Here is a 26,697-nt window from a genome sequence, read left to right as displayed (position 1 = left end):
AGAGAAGATGAGAGGATGAAGGCAAGGCCAGCGGGAGGGGGCTGGAGAGTGGATGGCCAGCTGCAGCAGCCAGGGATGGAGCACTGCTGAGGGAGAGAGGGTCCAAGGAAGAAGGTGCTTTGCCCAGATGTCACTCGGCCCTTGCCACAACGAGGCCCTCCCCTGCCTTCGGTCTCTCTACAACATGTGGGTCTTCAAGCTGCTGACCCAGATGTCACGAATCACCGGTTTCTCTCTTTCTATCTTGTTATAAAGACATACCCCAGGAAAAGCGGGACAAAGGCTTGGGGGATGAAAACAATGATGAGCTGACCACGTTGAACCAATGTAAGTCGCTGGACTCCGGTTCCACATCTTCACAGGCTCGGCTCTGAGCGGAGGGGTTTGCCTTGACTGCCAGCCTTCCAAGGGTCCAGAGCGTTATTTACAAATGTGCTCACAACAGCTCAGCATACGTCAGTCCCCTGATGCCTCAGAGTTTATATCTCTTCCACCTGTGCTTGAAAAAGCTGCATCTCATATGCGAATCAAAGTTCATCATATAGCTGAATATGCAAGTGTGTGTGTGCGTGTGTGTGAATATACGTGTGACTATGTGTGAGTTTGTGTGTGCATGTACATGTGATGTGGACGTGTATGTAAGTGAACGAGTGGGTACATGTGCATGCAGTGGGTATGTGTGAGTGTGCGTGTGCATATGCGTGTATGCATGTGTGTGACTGTGTATGGCATGTGTGTGTAGTGTGTGTCTGTGAGTGTAGGCATGGTGCGTGTTATGAGTATGTGTATCAGTGTGTGTGCCTGTGTGTGTGTACACACCTATCACTCTGTCTCAGTCTTTCACGGCTGCCCAGGTGGATGTACCAAAATGCACCAGCTCGTCTCTAGCTGATACGCACGTGGGTTGGGTTCCGTTATCTACTGACAAAACCCATGCTGCAATGAACTTGGTAAAGCGTATACTTTCAACACCGGGCGTTTTTCGGACACAGGTGACAGGTTTGCACTGACCTACCTGTAGGTGGGGGCGGCCCGATAGGCAGTGACACCCGAGGGCATCATTTCATTGGACCGTTGTAAGTGGGTCAACCCAATCTGGAGCACTCGCTCCTTTGCCCTTCTCTAGGGCGTGTGCTTCTAACAAAGGAGGAAAAGTGACATTAACTGGCTCAAAGGGACATGGAGCCAAGCTTCAGAGTATTCAAATGTCAGGCATATCTGAGCTAACTGGGTGGATGGGGTAGGTTCGGAGCAGTGGAGCTTCCCCCCGCCCTGAACAGGGAACCGCGGCAGCTCTAGGACCAGGCAGGCTGGGGCTGGACGCCAGCTCCTCTACTTACTAACCAGTGCGTCCATGCGACCAGGTTAACCACTGTCTCAATGCAGAGAAACATTGTGCAGTTACTACAAGAATTAAAATTAGTGTAAGTAAATGGCCTAGGACACAGCAGATACCCAAGAAGTAATACTTAAGCTTATTACTGTAGTTCCTGGACTCTGAGTTTCCACTCATAATTAACAGTTTCAGGTCCAGAGAGATTTTCTGTGGCCAATGTACCTGCTGGGCCGCCTGCCATGTGCCGCCTGAGTCACCTAGACCAGGGTGGAGCCTGGGTGGACACAGGAACCTGATGGTTCTCCAGTCAAAGTCATCTTGTCCCACCTCAGCAGTAACCCGTCCTAAAATTCAGATCCACAGCAGAGAATCCAAATGCCCTTGAAAACAGCAGTGCACGATCGAACACTTCCATCAAAGGCTGTGGCATGTGAGAGAGGCCGTGTGATGGAATGACGGGGATGGCGCCTGGGCCGGGGCTGTGGGAGCAGACAGCGGGATCCTGACGACACTGTCACTAGCTCTCAGGCGGACACATTCGGCACAGCCTCTTTCCTCCGCCGAGCGCCACACGGAACACACCGCAAAGCTGTGTTTACAGCAAACACTGTGAGCGTCCCATGAGGGTGTGCCCACCACACGTGGACACATGTGGGGCTTTGTGAGATTACCCTGACGTTGGATTCATGATTTTAAAAAAGTCTCACTGCCCAATTTTTCATCTACAATATGACAGAGAAGAAAACAAATTTGATTCCTCCCTTCCAGCCGTGATCTAAAACCTAGCCACCAACGAGCGGCTGTTCCCTCAATGATTCTTGGGCAACGGCCACACCACAGCATGAAACTAGGAAAGCCAGATGCCTGATTTCCCACACCTATAAGCGATGGCATCTTTTGGTTCATGTTCAATTTGCCTCAGTTCATTGAGTCAAGAGTCACAGCCAACGCCAACACACTCTTACTGTGCAAGGTGACAGGCGCACCTCGTTCTAAAGGAACAAGGTGACTGCCTCAGAGGGTTCCGGATAACTGAAGTTTTCTATTTGAGCACGGAAACTTTACTTCGTTCCTTAGGCGGAGCTACCCTTACATATATCTAAAATAACCCACGTATCTATTTAAACATGTGCCCTCTGTCATCTTTGGGACTAAGTTCCTTGTATTCCACACCCATCTGTCGGTGTGTCATGCTGTGGTGGTTTGCACATTGCTGTGATGCTGGAAGCTATGCCACCGGTATTTCAAATACCAAGAGGGCCACTATCTGAGCTTCAAAACTTAAAGACAAGGTAGAAAAATCAGCCAATGAAAACCTCGTGGATCACAACAGAACACTGTCTGACTCACTTGCTTTGGACACGTCATCAGGAGGGATCAATCACTGGAGGAGGACATCATGTTTGGTGAAGAAGAGGGCAGCCAGGGTGAGGGAGACACTCGGTGAGTCAGATGGGCACAGTAGCCACAACGATGGACTCAAACATGCCAGCAATAGCGAGGATGACACAGGACTGGGCAATGTTTTGTTCTGGTGTGCATAAGGTCACTGTGAGTTGGAGCCAACTCAGCAACAACCAGCAACAATGTGACAAGTCATATTTTCATTTGTCACACAATAACCTACTTCATACATGCAGTGTTCCCAGGGACACGACGCAGCCTCCACGGATGAGGAGGCCGGCTGAGGTTGCTCTCTCAGAGGACGCCTCTCCTGGTTGGGCTGCTCTCCCATGCCCTCATCCTGGGTTCGTCCACAGGCTGACCACTGTGAGGGGCAGGGGCCCAAGCCCCTGGCAGGGTCTCACCCCAGGCCGTGGCCCTACTCCCAGAATGGAAGCCCTTGGCTCAGAGAGAAGCCTGACTCTGCCATTCTGTCATCTCTCTCTCTACCCTGCAGCTCCTCTGGTCTCAGCCTCGTGGCCTGAGCTTCCACTTCTATGTCCCCGATCCTTCTGTTACTCCATCTAAATTCCCCAGATTGGCTCTGAGTGAGTGGCCAGCTCATCTCCTGACGCCCAGCCACTTATGGGCTGAACTGAACCTGTGAACATGACCATGTAGGTTCTTTGAGATGTCATCAAGTTACAATGAGGTCATGCTGGAGTAGGGTGGGTCCCAATCCAATATGACTGGTGTCCTTGTAAGAAGGGGAGAAGAAACCCAGAGACAGGGAGAAAGGCAGGAAGGACGGCCATGTGAAGATGGAGGCAGAGATCGGAGTGATGCAGCTACAAGCCAAGGACCACAGTAGCACCAGAAGCTAGGAGGGAGGCATGGAACCAGGGCCAGATTAAGGTATGTGACGGCCTTAAACGTTGATAATCTGCGATGTCCCCTATTGGGTAAATGTAGCAAGAGTTAAACTCAACAGCCCACCCCACCTCTTATGTATTAGAAAGAAATAGTATATTCCCAAGAGACCTGCCAAGATAAGGAGTTTCAATTACACAGGAGGGAACCGTAGGAGACAGACGTCAATGAAGGTGTTGAAGTGGTAGGGGCCTCACAGCTTAAGCAACCTTGTGCGTGGGCGCCCTTGTGACCCCAGGTGAACTTTATTTCCGGCCAGCACATCCTTACACAATCAGCTGGTATCAGTTTCATCTAGTGCCCTGCCAGTCCCCTTTCACTGCAGCACTCCCTTGTCCTCGTGTCCTGTCTGCTCGGCATCTGTGGGTCTTTGCTTCCGACAACCAGTACCCCACTTTGTTGATGCCCTGTTGTTGTTAGGTGCTGTTGAGTTGGTTCCAACTCATAGCAACCTTATATACAACAAAACTAAACACTGCCTGGTCCTGCACCATCCTTACAATTGTTGTTATGCTTCAGCCCATTGCTGCAGCCACTGTGTCAATCCATCTCATTGAGGGTCTTCGTCTTTTCCTCTGACCCTGTACTTTACCAAGCATGATTTCCTTCTCCAAGAACTGATCCCTCCTGACAACATGTCCAAAGTATGTAAGACACAGTCTCACCATCCTTGCTTCCAAGGAACATTCTGATTGTACTTCTTCCAAGACAGATCTGTTTGCTCTTTTGGCATTCCACGGTATATTCAATATTCTTTGCCAACACCACAATTCAGAGGCATCAATTCTTCTTCGGTCTTCCTTATTCATTATCCAGCTTTCACATGCATATGATATGATTGAAAATACCATGGCTTGGGTCAGGCACACCTTAGTCTTCAAGGTGACATCTTTGCTTTTCAACACCCTAAAGAGGTCCTTTGCAGCAGATTTACCCAATGCAATGCGTCTTTTGATTTCTTGACTGCTGCTTCCAGGGGTGTTGACTGTGGATCCAAGTAAAATGAAATCCTTCACAAATTCAACCTTTTCTCCATTTGTCATGATGTTACTTATTGGTCCAGTTGTGAGGGTTTTTGTTTTCTTTATGTTGAGGTGTAATCCATACTGAAGGCTGTGGTCTTTGATCTTCATTAGTAAGTGCTTCAAGTCCTCTTTGCTTTCGGCAAGCAATGCTGTGTCATCTGCATAACGCAGGTTGTTAATGAGTCTTCCTCCAATGCTGATGCCCTGTTCTTCTTCATATAGTCCAGCTTCTCGGATTATTTTCTCAGCATACAAACTGAATAGGTATGGTGAAAGGATACAACCCTGATGTACATCTTTCCTTACTTTAAACCATGTGGTATCTCCTTGTTCTGTCCGAACAACTGCCTCTTGATCTATGTAAAGGTTCCTCATGAGCACAATTACGTGTTCTGGAATTCCCATTCTTCGCAGTGTTATCCATAATTTGTTATGATCCGCACAGTTAAATGCCTTTGCATAGTCAATAAAACACAGGGAAACATCCTTCTGGTATTCTCTGCTTTCAGCCAGGATCCATCTGACATCAGCAATGATATCCCTGGTTCCACGTCCTCTTCTAAAACCGGCCTGAATTTCTGGCTGTTCCCTGCCAATGTATTGCTGGAACCACTATTGAATGATGTTCAGCAAAACTTTACTTACATGTGATGTTAATGATATTGTTCAATAATTTCCGCATTTGGTTGGATCGTCTTTCTTGGGAATAGGCATAAATATGGATCTCTTCCAGCCAGTTGGCCAGGTAGCTGTCTTCCATATTTCTTGGTATAGACAAGTGTGCACTTCTAGCCCTGCATCCATTTGTTGAAACATCTCAATTGATACTCCATCAATTCCTGGAGCCTTGTTTTTCACCAGTGCCTTTAGTGCAGCTTGGACGTCTTCCTTCAATACCATCGGTTCCTGATCATATGCTACCTCTTGAAATGGTTGAAGGTTGATTTTTTTTTTTTTTGGTATAAGGACTCTGTGTCTTCCTTCCATCTTCCTTTGATGCTTCCTGCATCCTTTAATATTTTCCCCATAGAATCCTCCACTATTGCAACTCAAGGCTTGAATTTTTTCTTCAGTTCCTTCAGCTTGAGAAATGCCAAGTGTGTTCTTCCCTTTTGGTTTTCTACCTCCAGCTCTTTGCACATGTCATTATAATACTTTACTTTGTCTTCTTGAGCCGCCCTTTGAAATCTTCTGTTCGGTTCTTTTACTTCATCATTTCTTCCTTTAGCTTTAGCTGCTCAACGTTCGAGAGCACGTTTCAGACTCAGTTGATGCCCTAAGCATGTGCTCACCTTGCTGATGGGGTAATCCGTTCCTGCGTGGAACAGATCCTCCCCTAGAGCCTCAGAGAGCATATGGTCCTGCCAACACCTTGATCTCAGACTTTTGGCCTCAGAGCTTTTTTGGCCCCCTGGTTTGTGGTACTTTGTTACGGCACACCCAGGACACTCAGCCAGCCTACAGATCGACTGACTGCTTCAGGCTGAATGACCCACCCTGGTACAACCAGTTGAGGAAGGGGGTGGTCCCCTGACATTGGAAGCGGCCCTGTCACTCAGAAAGGACAAGGCACCATTCGTAGCATATCCTCCACTAGGGCTTCAGGAACAGCCCCCAGTGTTCTTCAGTATGTAGTAACACAACCATATTCCCTTAGAACTCTCTACAGACTATCTGGACTTCATGGATCCTGAACCATGACTCTCCTCTGCGCACCCACCCTCTTGGCTGGGGTTCTGATGCTTGCAGTCTCCCTTGTTCACCGGCTTCCCCAATATCCCACCAACCTTGTTTTCAATACCAAGTAAAGAACTGCCATGACCACATGTTTGGGGAAGGCTAAGCTTTGTAGGAGTCTGCTTTGGGACTGCTCTGTGTTCACAGAAGCACAGAGGGCTGACTGAAGGACTTCGGCCCTGCTCAGAGCAGGAAAACCACCATCCTTCAGGTTACTCAGGATTTGGCTGCAGTTGGCAAATCCTTCTACAACACCCCCACCCAGTGGCCACAGCCTCTGCTTTGTGTCACCATGTCTAGACAGCTTCATTAAAACTGCACTTGAACCCCTGAGGGAGCAGGAGAGCAGTGGGATGCAGACCTCAAATTATCGTGAGAAGACCAGACATAATGGTCTGGCTGAGACTAGAAGGACCCCAGAGGTCATGGTCCCCAGACCCTCTGTTAGCCCAAGACAGGAACCATTCCCAAAGCCAACTCTTCAGACAGGGACTGGACTAGACTATGGACTATGGGATAGAAAATGGTACTGGTAAGGAGCTTCTTGGATCAAGTAGACACATAAGACTATGTTGGCATCTCCTGTCTGGAGGGGAGATGAGAGGGCAGAGGGGATCAGAAGCTGGCCAAATGGACATGAAAATACAGGGTGGAAAGGAGTGTGCTGTCTTATCAGGGGGAGAGCAACTAGGAGTATATAAAACCAAACCAGAACAAAACCCAGTGCCTTTGAGTCGATTCCAACTCATAGCGACCCTATAGGACAGAGTAGAACCGCCCCATAGTTTCCAAGGAGTGCCTGGCAGATTCAAACTGCCGACCCTTTGGTTAGCAGCCATAGCACTTAAGCATTACGCCACCAGGGTTTCCAGGAGTATAACGCAAGGTGTATTTAAATTTTTTATGAGGGACTGACTTGATTTGTAAACTTTCACTTAAAGCACAATAAAAATCTAAAAAAAAAAAACCACACTTGACACTGAGCTGAAACTTATCTTCCTTCTTCTCCCCCAGTGAGCCCAGTTAGGCTCTGGCCAGTCGGACAGGAGTAATTCCAGAGGTGGGGAAGCAGAATGAAGACCCTGAGCCCCTGTGGCTGGCTGACTCAGCAGTCACAGCGACTGCCCACGGAGTCTAAAACAGAGACAGTGACGTGGCCGAGGATGCGGGGACGGGGGGCTGAGCTCGGGGACCTCGGCACACGGCAATGTAACCATTGCATTCCCTTCTTGCCCCGCCTGCATCCCTGCAGATGTTTGAGAGCACTGGCCAGCTTCCTCTGCCCCCGCTCTCATTGGGTAGACATCACCATACCTCCACCTCCCAGAACCCACTCCCGCTTACCAAGGTGCTGCTTCTGCTCCTTTTCCCTGTCTCGTTTTTTATATCATCCATTTATATCATGCTAGTTTGGGGACAAACCATGCACGAGCCAGGAAGGGAGCAGAGGGACCCCTCCCCGAGGTCACCACCCTGTGTGAGGATAGTGCCGACCACACCCCCACATCACCGGGAGGCCCAGGGGACCTGCTGCAGCCAGTTCCACAGCAGCTCCAGCCATCACATGAGGGCTGATGCAAGGGGTCACTGGAGAACCCCCGGAAGCATGGCCCCCTCCCTTCTCTTCCTCATGAAGGCACAGAAGTAGAGTGGGTGAAGTGGGGATATGTCTGAGGGTGCTGGGGGTGGGGCTACGAGTATCCACTCCTGGCCTGGCCTCACTGCCTGCCAAGAGGAGCCCACTGAAAGGCAGTCTCTCTCGTTTCTGAGGGGCCATCTCCTCATTTCTGAAGGCCGCCTCCCTCACTTCTGAGGGGCCGTCTCCCTCATTTCTGAAGGCCGTCTCCTTCATTTCTGAGGGGCCGTCTCCCTCACTTCTGAAGGGCCATCTCCCTCATTTCTGAAGGCCGTCTCCCTCATATCTGAAGGGCTGTCTCCCTCCTTTCTGAAGGGCCATCTCCCTCGTTTCCCTAGATCCTCCCTGACCATGAGAAGTAGTCTCCCCTATAAACCCCCCGAGTACAAGCTTTCTGTCCTTGCCCTTGGCATGTCCCCAGTAGTGCAGTGCTCTCCTGGGACAACATGGCCCCCAAGGCACATTCAGACACTGGAGAGCATGGCCCACACCCACAGCCTTCTGACTCTGCTCAGCCCCCACACCCTCCTGGAGCTGCATGTGACCCACCTAGGGCCCTGACCTGGGAGCCCTGAACCGGCCCGCTCACGCAGACCAGCCCCTGGCCTTGCTGGAGACCGCAGTTTCCAGTCCTCAGACACAGAGGGGCTCACAGGACAGGCACTGCAGCCCCGCACCCCAACTCAGCCCCAGGGCACACAGGGGCTCACAGGACGTGCACCGAGGGCTCACACACCCCAACTCAGCCCCCAGGATGTCCCAGGCTGCAGACAACCAACACCCACCATGAGCAGCTCCAGGAAGTTACTTCGCACAGCTCAGCAGTCCTGTGTCGTCCTCACAGGCAGAGTCCCCATCCTCCTGCTCCACCACCTCAGCCCCGGCTGCACCTTCACGCCTGGTCTTGTGATCACTAAAGCTTCAGGTATCACTGCCCCTCGAGGCTCACCAGAGGCAGGAAGGAGCACTTCTCAGTGTTATCTTGCATTAGGAACAAAACTCTCTCCCAAGCTCCCAGCCAGAACGGGGTCCCACACCACCACTCACCCAACACCCTCAGTGCAGGGCGGGTGGGGCTGCCACAGGAGGCTGCCCCCTGCACACACTGGTGCCCAAAGCCTGAGAAAGGGAGTCTGTTATTTAAGGGGGGGAGGGGGGGGACGGGAGGTGGGCAGGTCTCTTGCTGTCCAGCTGTCTGTCTAGACGTCAGGAATCCTGCATGTTCTCCGTGTCGTCTGGCTGACCTGTCACAGAGCTTGGTGTCACCCGGCCATGGCAGGCATGGTGTATCTGGGAGAGTCTCAGGTTTAAATGTGTAAACTTGGGTTCAGGAGCCCATGGTGGAGCTAACATTGAGGGCAGCCTGCAGGCCAGGGCTGTCCAAGGGTCTGAAGGGCCCACCGTGCACCTGGGGACACAAGGGTCGTCATCCTGGGGCCAGGCTTCTGGGCAAAGATGCGTTCCCATGGGGACACGCTCAGTCACAGACCTGAGGTGGGCCTCCAGGCCTCCCCACATCACCCCTAAGCTGTGTTTGCATTCTTGGTTTTAACTTTAAACTTTGTCATGTTAGCACCTGCCCCTGATTGCAATCCATACAGACATTGCAGAACGCCATTTTTGGCATTAACATAGCAGCTCCCAGGCCCTGCTCTGTGTTGTATGCAAATTTGATCAATATTCTTAACCCAGTAATTGATAACAATTCAGGCCAGCCAGGGACAGAGGTCACAATAACCTACACAGGACAGTCCTTGTTGTAGAGTTCACTTAATAAGGCATCGTTTCAAAAAGCAACTAAAGATCCAGAAGACTGTGAATCCCAGCACTTCCATGAAGCAATCCATTCTCCTCAAAGGGATCAGGGGCTACTGAGGAGGGGTCCGTGTGGGCCACCAAGACCCTGGCCAACACCCACAATACTCCCAGGTCTCATAGCTGCTCTCTCTCACAGCTTACTTGTCTCAGAGAACTTACCATACTGAAGGGCACTCGTCTGTCTGCATGTCTCCCTGTCTAGAATATAAATTCCATGAGGGTAGGGGCCCTGTGTGTCCAGTCACTGCTGAATCTACACAACTTTTTTTCTTTTTTTCCCAGTTGGTGTCGACTCTGACTCATGACGACCCCATGTGTGTCAGAGTAGAACTGTGCTCCACAGGGTTTTCAACAGCTCATTTTTGGACATATATGGCCAGGGGTTTCCTCCAAAGGGACTCTAGGTGGACTCGAACCTCCAACCTTTGGTTAGCAGCCAAATGCTTAAGTGTTTGCACCAGCCAGGGACCATAGACATGCTATAAACGTTTGCTCAATGAATGAATGGGTCCCTGGTTGCTTCTCATTTAAATGGAAATTACCAAATTGATCATATTTTTATCAGTTTAGTTGAAGATGCGAACTATCTCACTTTATCAAATCTCCATTAAGACAGTTTGGTATTTAGGTGTCAGAGTAGGACTGGGTGTTCATTTCTGTGATAACAGGAATTATTCGAGCCGCCACTCAGTATTAATTTTCAGATATATGAAGTCTGTCTCCTCACATTTGAAGGTTTTCCTCCACGTGTCTTTTATCTAAATCAGCCAAGTCTCCTCATAAATGAGAAATATTAAACAAACAGCAGCTTTTATAAGAGAAGTAACTAGCAGGAGTAATCCACAACTTCCATGTAGACACTCTTCCGCTCAGGACCACAGGCTGTGTGCTGCATTTTACACACCTGCCCCCGGGCCTATTCAAAGTATCGCTATCCTGATGGCAGGAACTCTCAGGAATCTGGGCTCAGAGCTAAGTCCAAGATCACGGCCCCCTGCAGATGAGGCCAACATCTGACCACAGGGCTGGCTTACTCCAGAGCTCACAATCGCTTGTTTTATTATTAAATCGCTACCAATTATTCTACCACACCACATAGCTTCTCTGAATACCATACTCATCAAATTGAAGACACTGTCAATCAGAGTTGATACAGCTACATCATGACATACAACGCCAATCAAAATTATGAAACTCCATCGACTGGAAGGCATGCCAAAATTTCCGAAATGCTAAAATGTGTATACACACACACACACACACACACACACATACATGCAAGCAAACGTATATCTCAGATTCAATACAATAAGGTACTTCACTGGCCCTGGAACAAATTATTCCTAACAAATGTTATAAAATACAAATATCTCCCTAAATCATTTAGAAAATTAATTTTGCCATGAAGTACACAGAAGAGATAAATCTTCAGTATGAATAAAGAAACTTTATTCCTTTATTTTGCAGCTGTAGAAACGGCAAGCATTTGCTAACACGTCATGTCTTCTCTTCGAGGCGTTAACCCACACTCCTCACGGTGGGGGGCTGTGGAAGCCTCCCTGCCCAGCTCGGGCTGCAGTAGATCCTGTCTGCAGACATCCAGCAGCACGAAGAGCAGTGAGTACAGTGCTCAGGGTGAGCCACGGAAGGGGAGTCTAAACCTGCCCGTATTTCTTCTGTTTGTTCAGGACAGCGACTTCCCGTTCCGCCCCGAGAAGTCTGCTAATGTGTGCAGGCAGCTCCTCTAAAATGAAAAGCCAGCACTTCAGCAAACACGCTCAGTGAGCGTGAACGTGCATGGCTGACAGGGAGTGCGTTGGTGTCCCGGGCCCCCTGGTACTTCAGGAAACACGCTCAGTGTGAACGTGCAAGGCTGACAGGGAGTGTGTTGGTGTCCCGGGTCCCCTGGCGCTTCAGAAACACGCTCAGTGAGTGTGAACGTGCACGGCTGACAGGGAGTGCGTTGGTGTCCCGGGCCCCCTGGCACTTCAGGAAACACGCTCAGTGTGAACGTGCAAGGCTGACAGGGAGTGTGTTGGTGTCCCGGGTCCCCTTGCACTTCAGGAAACACGCTCAGTGTGAACGTGCAAGGCTGACAGGGAGTGTGTTGGTGTCCCGGGTCCCCTTGCACTTCAGGAAACACGCTCAGTGTGAACGTGCAAGGCTGACAGGGAGTGTGTTGGTGTCCCCGGTCCCCTTGCACTTCAGAAACACGCTCAGTGAGTGTGAACGTGCACGGCTGACAGGGAGTGCGTTGGTGTCCCGGGTCCCCTGGCACTTCAGGAAACACGCTCAGTGTGAACGTGCAAGGCTGACAGGGAGTGTGCTGGTGTCCCGGGTCCTCTTGCACTTCAGAAACACGCTCAGTGAGTGTGAACGTGCACGGCTGACAGGGAGTGTGCTGGTGTCCCGGGTCCCCTTGCACTTCAAGAACATGCTCAGTAAGTGTGAACGTGCACAGCCAACGGGGAGTATGTCAGCGTCCCGGGACCCCTCGCACCTCAGGAAACACACTCATTGAGTATGAACATGCACAGCTGACGGGGAGTACTTTGGCATCCCGGCTTCCCTTGCACCTCCTCGGAACGTGCTCACATCATACGCCCACACGGTGTCTATCCCCTCGCCTGTGACGTGGTCTGGGATCCAGTGCGGGAATGGGAAGCGGCAAGCAATGACTCTGGCACCTTCCTTGAGTTCGAGCTCAAGTTTCTTCTCCAACTGCGGCATCTGTGGGGAGGAATGGCCACTGCTTCAGGGAGTGGGTCAACGCTCTGAGAAGACACACAATCTGAATATGTATGTGCCTAACAACAGAGCACCAAAACACATGAGGCAAAAACCAACACAGCTGCAAGGAGAAAAAGAGGAATCCACGATGACAGGGGGACGTCACCACGCCTCTATCAGTCACTGACTGATGCACAGGCAGGAATCAGTGAGAACAAGATGAACAAACAGCACCATCCATCACATGGATCTATCTGACATTTCTACAACACACAATTAAGCAACGGCAGAACAGTCATTCCCCTCACGATTACATGGAACATTCACCGTGACAGACCACACTGTGGGCCATAAACACACCTCAACAAATGTAACATTCACCGAGACAGACCACACTGTGGGGCATAAACACACCTCAACAAATGTAACATTCACCGAGACAGACCACACCGTGGGCCATAAACACACCTCAACAAATGTAACATTCACCGAGACAGACCACACCGTGGGGCATAAACACACCTCAACAAATGTAACATTCACCGAGACAGACCACACTGTGGGCCATAAACACACCTCAACAAATGTAACATTCACCGAGACAGACCACACCGTGGGGCATAAACACACCTCAACAAATGTAACATCCACCGAGACAGACCACACCGTGGGCCATAAACACAGCTCAACAAATGTAACATCCACCGAGACAGACCACACCGTGGGCCATAAACACACCTCAAGAAATGTAACATTCACCGAGACAGACCACACTGTGGGCCATAAACACACCTCAACAAATGTAACATTCACCGAGACAGACCACACCGTGGGCCATAAACACACCTCAAGAAATGTAACATTCACCGAGACAGACCACACCGTGGGCCATAAACATACCTCAACAAATGTAACATCCACTGAGACAGACCACACCGTGGGCCATAAACACACCTCAACAAATGTAACATCCACCGAGACAGACCACACCGTGGGCCATAAACACACCTCAACAAATGTAACATCCACCGAGACAGACCACACCGTGGGCCATAAACACACCTCAACAAATGTAACATCCACCGAGACAGACCACACCGTGGGCCATAAACACACCTCAACAAATGTAACATTCACCGAGACAGACCACACCGTGGGCCATAAACACACCTCAACAAATGTAACATTCACCGAGACAGACCACACCGTGGGCCATAAACACACCTCAATAAATGTAACATTCACCGAGACAGACCACACCGTGGGCCATAAACACACCTCAACAAATGTAACATCCACCGAGACAGACCACACCGTGGGCCATAAACATACCTCAACAAATGTAACATCCACTGAGACAGACCACACCGTGGGCCATAAACACACCTCAACAAATGTAACATCCACCGAGACAGACCACACCGTGGGCCATAAACACACCTCAAGAAATGTAACATTCACCGAGACAGACCACACTGTGGGCCATAAACACACCTCAACAAATGTAACATTCACCGAGACAGACCACACCGTGGGCCATAAACACACCTCAACAAATGTAACATTCACCGAGACAGACCACACCGTGGGCCATAAACATACCTCAACAAATGTAACATTCACCGAGACAGACCACACCGTGGGCCATAAACACACCTCAAGAAATGTAACATCCCCCGAGACAGACCACACCGTGGGCCATAAACACACCTCAACAAATGTAACATCCACTGAGACAGACCACACCGTGGGCCATAAACACACCTCAACAAATGTAACATTCACCGAGACAGACCACACCGTGGGCCATAAACACACCTCAACAAATGTAACATTCACCGAGACAGACCACACCGTGGGCCATAAACACACCTCAACAAATGTAACATTCACCGAGACAGACCACACCGTGGGCCATAAACACACCTCAACAAATGTAACATTCACCGAGACAGACCACACCGTGGGCCATAAACATACCTCAACAAATGTAACATTCACCGAGACAGACCACACCGTGGGCCATAAACACACCTCAACAAATGTAACATTCACCGAGACAGACCACACCGTGGGCCATAAACACACCTCAACAAATGTAACATTCACCGAGACAGACCACACCGTGGGCCATAAACACACCTCAACAAATGTAACATTCACCGAGACAGACCACACCGTGGGCCATAAACACACCTCAACAAATGTAACATCCACCGAGACAGACCACACCGTGGGCCATAAACACACCTCAACAAATGTAACATTCACCGAGACAGACCACACCGTGGGCCATAAACACACCTCAACAAATGTAACATCCACCGAGACAGACCACACCGTGGGCCATAAACACACCTCAACAAATGTAACATCCACCGAGACAGACCACACCGTGGGCCATAAACACACCTCAACAAATGTAACATCCACCGAGACAGACCACACTGTGGGCCATAAACACACCTCAACAAATGTAACATTCACCGAGACAGACCACACCGTGGGCCATAAACACACCTCAACAAATGTAACATTCACCGAGACAGACCACACCGTGGGCCATAAACATACCTCAACAAATGTAACATTCACCGAGACAGACCACACCGTGGGCCATAAACACACCTCAACAAATGTAACATTCACCGAGACAGACCACACCGTGGGCCATAAACACACCTCAACAAATGTAACATCCACCGAGACAGACCACACCGTGGGCCATAAACACACCTCAAGAAATGTAACATCCACCGAGACAGACCACACCGTGGGCCATAAACACACCTCAAGAAATGTAACATCCACCGAGACAGACCACACCGTGGGCCATAAACATACCTCAACAAATGTAACATCCACTGAGACAGACCACACCGTGGGCCATAAACACACCTCAACAAATGTAACATCCACCGAGACAGACCACACCGTGGGCCATAAACACACCTCAACAAATGTAACATCCACCGAGACAGACCACACCGTGGGCCATAAACACACCTCAACAAATGTAACATCCACTGAGACAGACCACACCGTGGGCCATAAACACACCTCAACAAATGTAACATCCACTGAGACAGACCACACCGTGGGCCATAAACACACCTCAACAAATGTAACATCCACTGAGACAGACCACACCGTGGGCCATAAACACACCTCAACAAATGTAACATTCACCGAGACAGACCACACCGTGGGCCATAAACACACCTCAACAAATGTAACATTCACCGAGACAGACCACACCGTGGGCCATAAACATACCTCAACAAATGTAACATTCACCGAGACAGACCACACCGTGGGCCATAAACACACCTCAACAAATGTAACATTCACCGAGACAGACCACACCGTGGGCCATAAACATACCTCAACAAATGTAACATTCACCGAGACAGACCACACCGTGGGCCATAAACACACCTCAACAAATGTAACATTCACCGAGACAGACCACACCGTGGGCCATAAACACACCTCAACAAATGTAACATTCACCGAGACAGACCACACCGTGGGCCATAAACACACCTCAAGAAATGTAACATCCACCGAGACAGACCACACCGTGGGCCATAAACACACCTCAAGAAATGTAACATTCACCGAGACAGACCACACCGTGGGCCATAAACATACCTCAACAAATGTAACATCCACCGAGACAGACCACACCGTGGGCCATAAACACACCTCAACAAATGTAACATTCACCGAGACAGACCACACCGTGGGCCATAAACATACCTCAACAAATGTAACATCCACCGAGACAGACCACACCGTGGGCCATAAACACACCTCAACAAATGTAACATTCACCGAGACAGACCACACCGTGGGCCATAAACATACCTCAACAAATGTAACATTCACCGAGACAGACCACACCGTGGGCCATAAACACACCTCAACAAATGTAACATTCACCGAGACAGACCACACCGTGGGCCATAAACATACCTCAACAAATGTAACATCCACCGAGACAGACCACACCGTGGGCCATAAACACACCTCAACAAATGTAACTTTCACCGAGACAGACCACACCGTGGGCCATAAACACACCTCAACAAATGTAACATTCACCGAGACAGACCACACCGTGGGCCATAAACACACCTCAACAAATGTAACATTCACCGAGACAGACCACACCGTGGGCCATAAACACACCTCAACAAATGTAACATTCACCGAGACAGACCACACCGTGGGCCATAAACACACCTCAAGAAATGTAACATCCACCGAGACAGACCACACCGTGGGCCATAAACACACCTCAAGAAATGTAACATCCACCGAGACAGACCACACCGTGGGCCATAAACATACCTCAACAAATGTAACATCCACTGAGACAGACCACACCGTGGGCCATAAACACACCTCAACAAATGTAACATCCACCGAGACAGACCACACCGTGGGCCATAAACACACCTCAACAAATGTAACATCCACCGAGACAGACCACACCGTGGGCCATAAACACACCTCAACAAATGTAACATCCACCGAGACAGACCACACCGTGGGCCATAAACACACCTCAACAAATGTAACATCCACCGAGACAGACCACACCGTGGGCCATAAACACACCTCAACAAATGTAACATCCACCGAGACAGACCACACCGTGGGCCATAAACACACCTCAACAAATGTAACATCCACCGAGACAGACCACACCGTGGGCCATAAACACACCTCAACAAATGTAACATCCACCGAGACAGACCACACCGTGGGCCATAAACACACCTCAACAAATGTAACATCCACCGAGACAGACCACACCGTGGGCCATAAACACACCTCAACAAATGTAACATCCACCGAGACAGACCACACCGTGGGCCATAAACACACCTCAACAAATGTAACATTCACCGAGACAGACCACACCGTGGGCCATAAACACACCTCAAGAAATGTAACATCCACCGAGACAGACCACACCGTGGGCCATAAACACACCTCAACAAATGTAACATTCACCGAGACAGACCACACCGTGGGCCATAAACACACCTCAACAAATGTAACATTCACCGAGACAGACCACACCGTGGGCCATAAACACACCTCAACAAATGTAACATTCACCGAGACAGACCACACCGTGGGGCATAAACACACCTCAACAAATGTAACATTCACCGAGACAGACCACACCGTGGGCCATAAACACACCTCAACAAATGTAACATTCACCGAGACAGACCACACCGTGGGCCATAAACACACCTCAACAAATGTAACATTCACCGAGACAGACCACACCGTGGGCCATAAACACACCTCAACAAATGTAACATTCACCGAGACAGACCACACCGTGGGGCATAAACACACCTCAACAAATGTAACATTCACCGAGACAGACCACACCGTGGGCCATAAACACAACTCAACAAATGTAACATTCACCGAGACAGACCACACCGTGGGCCATAAACACACCTCAACAAATGTAACATTCACCGAGACAGACCACACCGTGGGCCATAAACACACCTCAACAAATGTAACATTCACCGAGACAGACCACACCGTGGGCCATAAACACACCTCAACAAATGTAACATTCACCGAGACAGACCACACCGTGGGCCATAAACACACCTCAACAAATGTAACATTCACCGAGACAGACCACACCGTGGGCCATAAACACACCTCAACAAATGTAACATTCACCGAGACAGACCACACCGTGGGCCATAAACACACCTCAACAAATGTAACATTCACCGAGACAGACCACACTGTGGGCCATAAACACACCTCAACAAATGTAACATCCACCGAGACAGACCACACTGTGGGCCATAAACACACCTCAACGAACATAACATTCACCGAGACAGACCACACTGTGGGGCATAAACACACCTCAACAAATGTAACATCCACCGAGACAGACCACACTGTGCGCCATAAACACACCTCAACAAACGAAACATTCACCGAGACAGACCACACTGTGGGCCATAAACACAACTCAACGAACGTAACATTCACCGAGACAGACCACACTGTGGGCCATAAACACATCTCAACAAACGAAACATTCACCGAGACAGACCATACTGTGGGCCATAAACACAACTCAACGAACGAAACATTCACCGAGACAGACCACACTGTGGGCCATAAACACACCTCAACGAACGAAACATTCACCGAGACAGACCACACTGTGGGCCATAAACACACCTCAACGAACGAAACATTCACCGAGACAGACCACACTGTGGGCCATAAACACACCTCAACGAACGTAACATTCACCGAGACAGACCACACTGTGGGCCATAAACACACCTCAACGAACGAAACATTCACCGAGACAGACCACACTGTGGGCCATAAACACAACTCAACGAACGTAACATTCACCGAGACAGACCACACTGTGGGCCATAAACACAACTCAACGAACGTAACATTCACCGAGACAGACCACACTGTGGGCCATAAACACATCTCAACAAACGAAACATTCACCGAGACAGACCACACTGTGGGCCATAAACACATCTCAACAAACGTAACATTCACCGAGACAGACCACACTGTGGGCCATAAACACATCTCAACAAACGAAACATTCACCGAGACAGACCACACTGTGGGCCATAAACACAACTCAACGAACGAAACATTCACCGAGACAGACCATACTGTGGGCCATAAACACACCTCAACGAACGAAACATTCACCGAGACAGACCATACTGTGGGCCATAAACACACCTCAACAAACGAAACACTCACCGAGACAGACCACACTGTGGGCCATAAACACAACTCAACGAACGTAACATTCACCGAGACAGACCACACTGTGGGCCATAAACACAACTCAACGAACGTAACATTCACCGAGACAGACCACACTGTGGGCCATAAACACAACTCAACGAACGTAACATTCACCGAGACAGACCACACTGTGGGCCATAAACACACCTCAACAAATGTAACATCCACCGAGACAGACCACACTGTGGGCCATAAACACAACTCAACAAATGTAACATCCACTGAGACAGACCACACTGTGGGCCATAAACACAACTCAACGAACGTAACATTCACTGAGACAGACCACACTGTGGGCCATAAACACACCTCAACAAATGTAACATTCACCGAGACAGACCACACTGTGGGCCATAAACACACCTCAACAAATGTAACATTCACCGAGACAGACCACACTGTGGGCCATAAACACAACTCAACAAATGTAACATCCACCGAGACAGACCACACTGTGGGCCATAAACACAACTCAACGAACGTAACATTCACTGAGACAGACCACACTGTGGGCCATAAACACACCTCAACAAATGTAACATCCACCGAGACAGACCACACTGTGGGCCATAAACACAACTCAACGAACGTAACATTCACTGAGACAGACCACACTGTGGGCCATAAACACACCTCAACAAATGTAACATCCACTGAGACAGACCACACTGTGGGCCATAAACACAACTCAACGAACGTAACATTCACTGAGACAGACCACACTGTGGGCCATAAACACACCTCAACAAATTTAAGAGAGAAGATGTCACACAAGGTATGTACTTGAGCCACCACAGAATTAAACTAGAGATCAATAACGCAAGTATAGCTGAAAATCTCAAAATATCTGGAGACTAAACACCACATTTACAAATAACATGTGGGTCCAAGAAGAAGCATCAATAGAATTTAAAACTATTTTGAACTAAAATAAAATAAAAATGCAATATATCAAAATTTGTGGGATACAACCACCAATGACTGCCCTGACACGGAACACAACAGAGAATCTGTGATAGAGCAGGAGAAAAGTGGGGCGCAAACCTCAAATTCCAGTAAAACGACCAGACTTAATGGTTTGACTGAGACCGGAGGGACCCCAGAAACATGGCTTTCAGACTCTCTGTTAGCCCAAAACTGAAACCACTCCCGAAGCCAACTCTTCAGATAAAGATTAGACTGGACTATAAGACATAAAATGATACTTGTGAAGAGTGTGCTTCTTGGCCCAAGTAGATACATGAGACTAAATGGGCAGCTCCTGTCTGGAGGACAGATGAGAAGGTAAGAAGGGACAGGAGCTGGTTGAACGGACACAGGAAATACAGGGTGGAAAGGAGGAGTGTACTGTCGCATTGAAGGGAGAACAACTAGGGTCACATAACACCGTGTGTATAAATTTTTGTAAGAGAAACTAACTTGAGCTGTAAACTTTCACTTAAAGCAAAATAGAAAAAGGAAAAAAAATTGTAGGATACAGCAAAAGCAGCGCTTACAGGGAAAGCTTCTTTATAAGAAGAGATATCTAAAATCAGTAATCTAACCTTCTACCCCACCCATTGCCATGGAGTCGATTCCAACTCACAGGGTCCCTGTAGGGCAGAGTAGAACTAAAACCCAGTGCCGTCGAGTCGATTCCGACTCATAGCGACCCTATAGGATGGCGTAGAACTGCCCCATAAGAGTTTCCAAGGAGCGCCTGGCGGATTCCAAACTGCCAGCCCTTTGGTTAGCAGCCGTAGCACTTAGCCACTAAGCCACCAGAACTAACCCACAGGATTTCCAAGGAGTGGCTGGTGGATTCAATCTGCCGACCTTTCGATTTGCAGCCAATTTCTTAACCACTGTTCCACCAGGGCTCCCCTTCCACCTTAGAAAACTCAAAAAGAAGAACAAATTAAATCCAAAGTAAGAAGAAAAAAAAGAAATAATAAAAACTTGAGCAAGAAACAATAAAATTGAAAACAGGAAATTAATAGAGAAAATCAATGGAACCCAAAGCTCGTTCTTGGAAAGGATCAACAAAATTGATAAACCGCTAGACAATTAAAAAAAAAAAGTGAGAAGACACAAATTACCAATATTATAAATGAAAAAAAGGCCATCACAACTGATGCCACAGGCATTAAAAGGATAGTAAAGGGGTACCGTGAACAACTCTACGCCACCAAACTGGTGACTTAGATGGAATGGACCACTTCCTTGGACGTCACTTGAGTGAGCGGAAAGCAGGGGGACGTGGTTCTGCTTCAAGAGTCCCTGAAAATACTTGATCAAAAAGGAGTACTCACGAAAAAGATCATTGCAGGGAACCAAGTACAGAAAACACATTATGCCATTGAAACAACACCTTGCAGTACCAATTGTGGAATGTGCCGTGTTTAGCAGATCACAGATACTGGTTTTCTGACTCAAATCATGACGTGGCAGTAAGTAAATGAGAAGTGGCTTGTAATTACTTGCCTGCATGAATATCTAAATCTCCCCGTTTTCTTTTTCTAAGACACATTTTTCCACATTCCTGACACCTCTGAAATTGGGATACATCTTGGAATTAACATTGTCTTGGGATTACAGTTGACAACATCTCATCCTTTCTCGATGGTGATGTACCGTAAAATCAGTAGCATCTTAGATACAACAAAATATGGTATAATTGAACTGATGCATTTGACTTGTGATGGTGTGGAAGAATACTGAGTACACCATGGACTGCCAGAACAAACAAATCTGCCGTGGAAGAAGTACAGCCAGAATGCTCCTTAGAAACGATGAGGGCGAGACTTAGTCTCACATACTGTGGACATGTTCTCAGGTGGGACCAGTCCCTGGAGCACATCACGCTTGGTAAGGTAGAGGGTCAGCAAAAAGAGGAAGACCCTCAATGAGATACACTGACACAGTGGCTGCAATCATGGGCTGAAACACAGTGATGATTGTGAGGAGGGCTCAGAACCAGGCAGTGTTTCGTTCTGTTGTACAAAGCTTTACTATGAGTCAGAACCACTACGACAGCACCTAATGACAACAACATGGTGCAATTAGACCATGAAAAAAATATATGCATTCCACCAACTTGAAGCAATACTTAAAATATTTCATAAAATTTTCGACTGCATCCATAATACACTGATAATGAATTTCTGGAACGTCAACCTAACTTAAAAAAGGTAAAACCCTTTTATTTATCATCTTTTCATCATTTTAGTGTCGTTGTTAGGTGCCATGTGGTCTGTTCTGACTCATAGTGACCCATGTACAACAGAACAAAACACTGCCCGGTCCTGTACCATCCACACAAGCGTCGCTACGCTTGAGCCCATTGTTGCAGCCACTGGGTCAGTCCACCTCATTGAGGGTCTTCCTGTTTTTCACTGACACTCTATCAGGCATGATGTCCTTCTCCAGGGACTGGTCCCTCCTGATCACATCTCCAAAGTGAATGAGACAAAATTCTGTCATCCTTGCTTCTAGGGAGCATTCCAGCTGTACTACTTCTAAGATAGATTAGTTTGTTTTTCTGGAAATTCCTGGTATATTCAATATTCTTCATCAATACAATTCAAAGGCATCAGTTCTTCTTCAGTCTTCCTTACCCATTGTTCAGTTTTTGCATGCATACAAGGCAAATGAAAATACCATGGCTTCAGTCATGCATACGTTAGTCTTCAAAATGACATCTTTGCTTTTCAACACCTTAAAGAAGTCTTTTGCAGCAGATTTGCCTAATGCAATACATCCTTTGAATTCTTGACTGCTGATTTCATGAACATTGATTGTGGAAAGTAAAATGAAATCCTCAACAACTTCAATATTTTCTTCATTTATTATGATGTTGCTTATTGGTCCAACAGTGCGGGTTTTTGTATTCTCTGTGTTGAGTTATAATCTGTACTGAAGATTGTAGTCTTTGATCATCAGTAAGTGCTTCAAGTCCTCTTCACTTTCAGCAAGCAAGGTTTTGTCATCTGTATATCACAAGTTGTTAATGAATCTTTCTCTAATCCTGATACCATAAAAAAACCATATTCTTCATATAGTCCAGTTTCTCAGATTATTTGTTTAGCATACAGATTGAATAGGTATGGTGAAAGGATACAATCCTGATGCATAATTTTGCTGAATTTAAACCATGCAGTATCCTCTTGCTCTGTTCAAACAACTGCCTCTTGGTCTACGTACAGGTTCTGCATGAACACAATTAAGTGTTCTGGAATTTCCATCTTCACAATGTTATACTTAATTTGTTATGATCCACACAGTCGAATGCTTTTGCATAGTAAATAAAACACAGGTAAACATCTTTCTGATATTCTCTGCTTTCAGCCAGGATCCACCTGACATCAGCAATGATATCCCTGGTTCCACATCTTCTGCATTTGGCTTGCATTTCTGGCAGCTCCCTGATGATATACAACAGCAACCATTTTTTAATTATCTTTAGCAAAATTTTACTTGCATGTGATATTAATGATAGTTCATTAACTTCCACATTCTCTTGGATCATCTTTCTTTGGAATGGTCACAAATATGGATCTCTTCCAGTTGGTTGGTTAGTTGGTTCCAAATTTCTTGACATATACAAGCGTGCACCTCCAGTATTGTATCTGTTTGTTGAAACATCTCAACTGGTATACCATCAGTTCCTGGAGGCTTGTTTTTCACCAGTGCCTTCAGCGCAGCTTGGACTTTTTCCTTCAATACCATCGGTTCTTGATCATATGCTACTTACTAAAATGGCTGAATGTCAACCAGATCTTTTTGGTGCAGTGATTCTGTGTGTTCCCTTCCATTTTTTTTTTTTTTTTGATGCTTCCTGCATTGTTCAATTTTTGCCTGTAGAATCCTTCAATACTGCAACTAAAAGCTTGAATTTTTGATTCAGTTCTTTCAGCTTGAGAAATGCCAACTGAGTTCTTCCCTTTTGGTTTTCTAACTCCAGCACATTTCATTATAATACTTTGCCTCCTTCGAGCCTCCCTTTGAAATCTTCTGTTCAGCTCTTTTACTTCCTCATTTCTTTCATTTGCTTTACCTACTCAACATTCAGGAAACCCTGGTGGCGTAATGGTTGAGTGCTACGGCTCCTAACCAAAAAGTCTGCAGTTTGAATCCACCAGGCGCTCCTTGGAAACTCTATGGGGCTGTTCTACTCTGTCCTATAGGGTTGCTATGAGTCAGAATCGACTTGACAGCAGTGGGTTTACTCAACGCTCAAGAACAATTTTCAGAGTCTTGTCTGACATCCATTTTGGTCTTTTCTTTCTTTCTTGTCTTTTTAACAACCTTTTGCTTTCCTCATATATGATGTCCTTGATGTCATCCCACAACTATTCTGGTCTTTGCTCACTAGTGTTCAATGTATCAAATCTATTCTTGAGATGTTCTCTAAATTTACGTGGATAGACCATATTTTTATACATATAACATGCACGTTCTATGTTTGTTTCCAACTGCTCCCTCCCCTGCAAGGTATTTTTGTAAGCACAGTATGCCCATTTTTTAGAGCAACATGTAAAAAAAAAAATTCACTTTATGAAAATAAGTGGGGAGGGAGCAGTTGACAAACATAAAGGTGTACGTTATTTGTGTAAAAACACAGAACTTGAGGTCCCACTTTGGCTCTCATGGACTTGTTCTTATTTTCTTCAGCTTCAACTTGAACTTACAAAAGAGCAGTTAATGATCTGTTCCACAGTTGGCCCCTGGCCTTGTTCTGACTGATGATATTGAGCTTTTCCATTATCTCTTTCCACAGATGTAACTGACTTGATTCCTGTGTATTCCATCTGGCGAGGTCCACGTGTATAGTCACTGTTTATATTGTTTTAAAAAAGTATTTGCAATGAGTAACTCCTTCAAAAAAATCCATCATGCTATCTCTTGTGTCCTTTCTATCACCAAAGCAGTATTTTCCAACTACTGGTCCTTCTTTGTTTTCAGCTTTCACAGTCCAATCACCAGTAATTATCAATGCATCTTTTTTTTTTTTTCTGCTTGTATGTGAACATATTCATTTTTTTTTATTGTGCTTTAAGTGAAAGTTTACAGTTTGAGTTAGTTTCTCATACAAAAACTTAATACACACCATGTTATGTGGCCCTAGTTTCCTCTCTACAATGTGACAGCACATACCTCCTCTCCACCATGTATTGCCCGTGTTCATTCAATCAGCTCCTATCCCCTTCTGCCTTCTCATCTCGCCTCTGGACAGGAGCTGACTATTTAGCCTCATTTTATCTACTTCAAGAACTCTCTTCACAAGTATCATTTTATGTCTTATAGTCCAGTCTAATCTTTGTCTGAAGAGTTGGCTTCAGGAATGGTTTCAGTTCTGACCTAACAGAGAGTCCAGGGGTCATGTCTTCCAGGATCCCTCCAGTCTCAGTCAAACCATTAAGTCTGGTCTTTTTACTAGAATTTCAGTTCTGCCCCCTACTTTTCTCTTGCTCCATCAGGGACTCTCTGTTCTATTCCCTGTCAAGGCAGTTCTTGATGATAGTAGGGTACCATCTAGTTTTTCTGGTCTCAGGCTGATGGAGGCTCTGGTTTCTGTGGCCCCTTTTTGTCTCTTGGCCTCATATTTTCCTTGTGTCTTTGGTGCTCTTCATTCTCCTTCACTCCAGGTGGGTTGGGACCAATTGATGCATCTTAGATGGCCACTCTCTAGCTTTTAAAACTCCAGATGCCACTCACCAAAGTGGGATGCAGAACATTTTCTTAATAAACTCTGTTATCCAAATAACCTAGATGTCCCTTGAAACCATGGTCCCCAGACCCCCATCCCTCCTACTCTGTCCCTCAAAGTGTCTGGTTGTATTAAGGAAAGCTCTTAGCTTTTGGTTTAGTACAACTGTGCTGACTTCCCCTGTATTGTGTGTCGTCCTTGTCTTCATCTGAGATAATTTTGGTCCACAATCTAATTAGTGAAAACCCCTCTCTTTTCCTCCCTACCCTCATAACCATCAAAGAATGCTTTCCTCTTTGTTAAACCTTGTCTTGAGTTCTAATAAAGTGGTCTCATACAATATTTGTCCTTTTGTGACTAATTTCCCTCGGCATAATGCCTTCCAGATTCATCCATGTTATGAGATATTTCGCAGATTCGTGATTGTCCTTTATTGTTGCTTAGTATTCCATTGTGTGAACATACCACAAATTGTTTATCCATTCGTCTGTTGATGGGCACCTAGGTTGTTTCCACCTTTTTGCTATTGTGAACAGTGCTGCGATGAACGTGAGTGTGC

General features: G+C 47.2%; 1 protein-coding gene across 2 annotated transcripts in view; it reads right to left on the bottom strand.

The window, feature by feature from the left end:
* Positions 1 to 9,268: 9,268 nt before the first annotated feature.
* Positions 9,269 to 26,697, bottom strand: part of ATPSCKMT (ATP synthase c subunit lysine N-methyltransferase) — a 40,862-nt gene continuing 23,433 nt past the window's right edge. The window contains exon 5 of one of the 2 annotated variants that reach the window (XM_010588058.3): positions 9,269 to 12,595. In XM_010588058.3, the coding sequence (XP_010586360.1) occupies positions 12,380 to 12,595 (216 nt within the window). In that variant the 3' untranslated portion in view covers positions 9,269 to 12,379. The remainder of the gene's footprint in view (positions 12,596 to 26,697) is intronic. The other variant, XR_002785100.2, reaches the window with a different exon arrangement.

Source organism: Loxodonta africana, chromosome 2 (assembly GCF_030014295.1).
Source record: "Loxodonta africana isolate mLoxAfr1 chromosome 2, mLoxAfr1.hap2, whole genome shotgun sequence".
NCBI classification, from domain to species: domain Eukaryota; kingdom Metazoa; phylum Chordata; class Mammalia; order Proboscidea; family Elephantidae; genus Loxodonta; species Loxodonta africana.
This window is presented reverse-complemented; position numbering and strand designations above follow the sequence as displayed.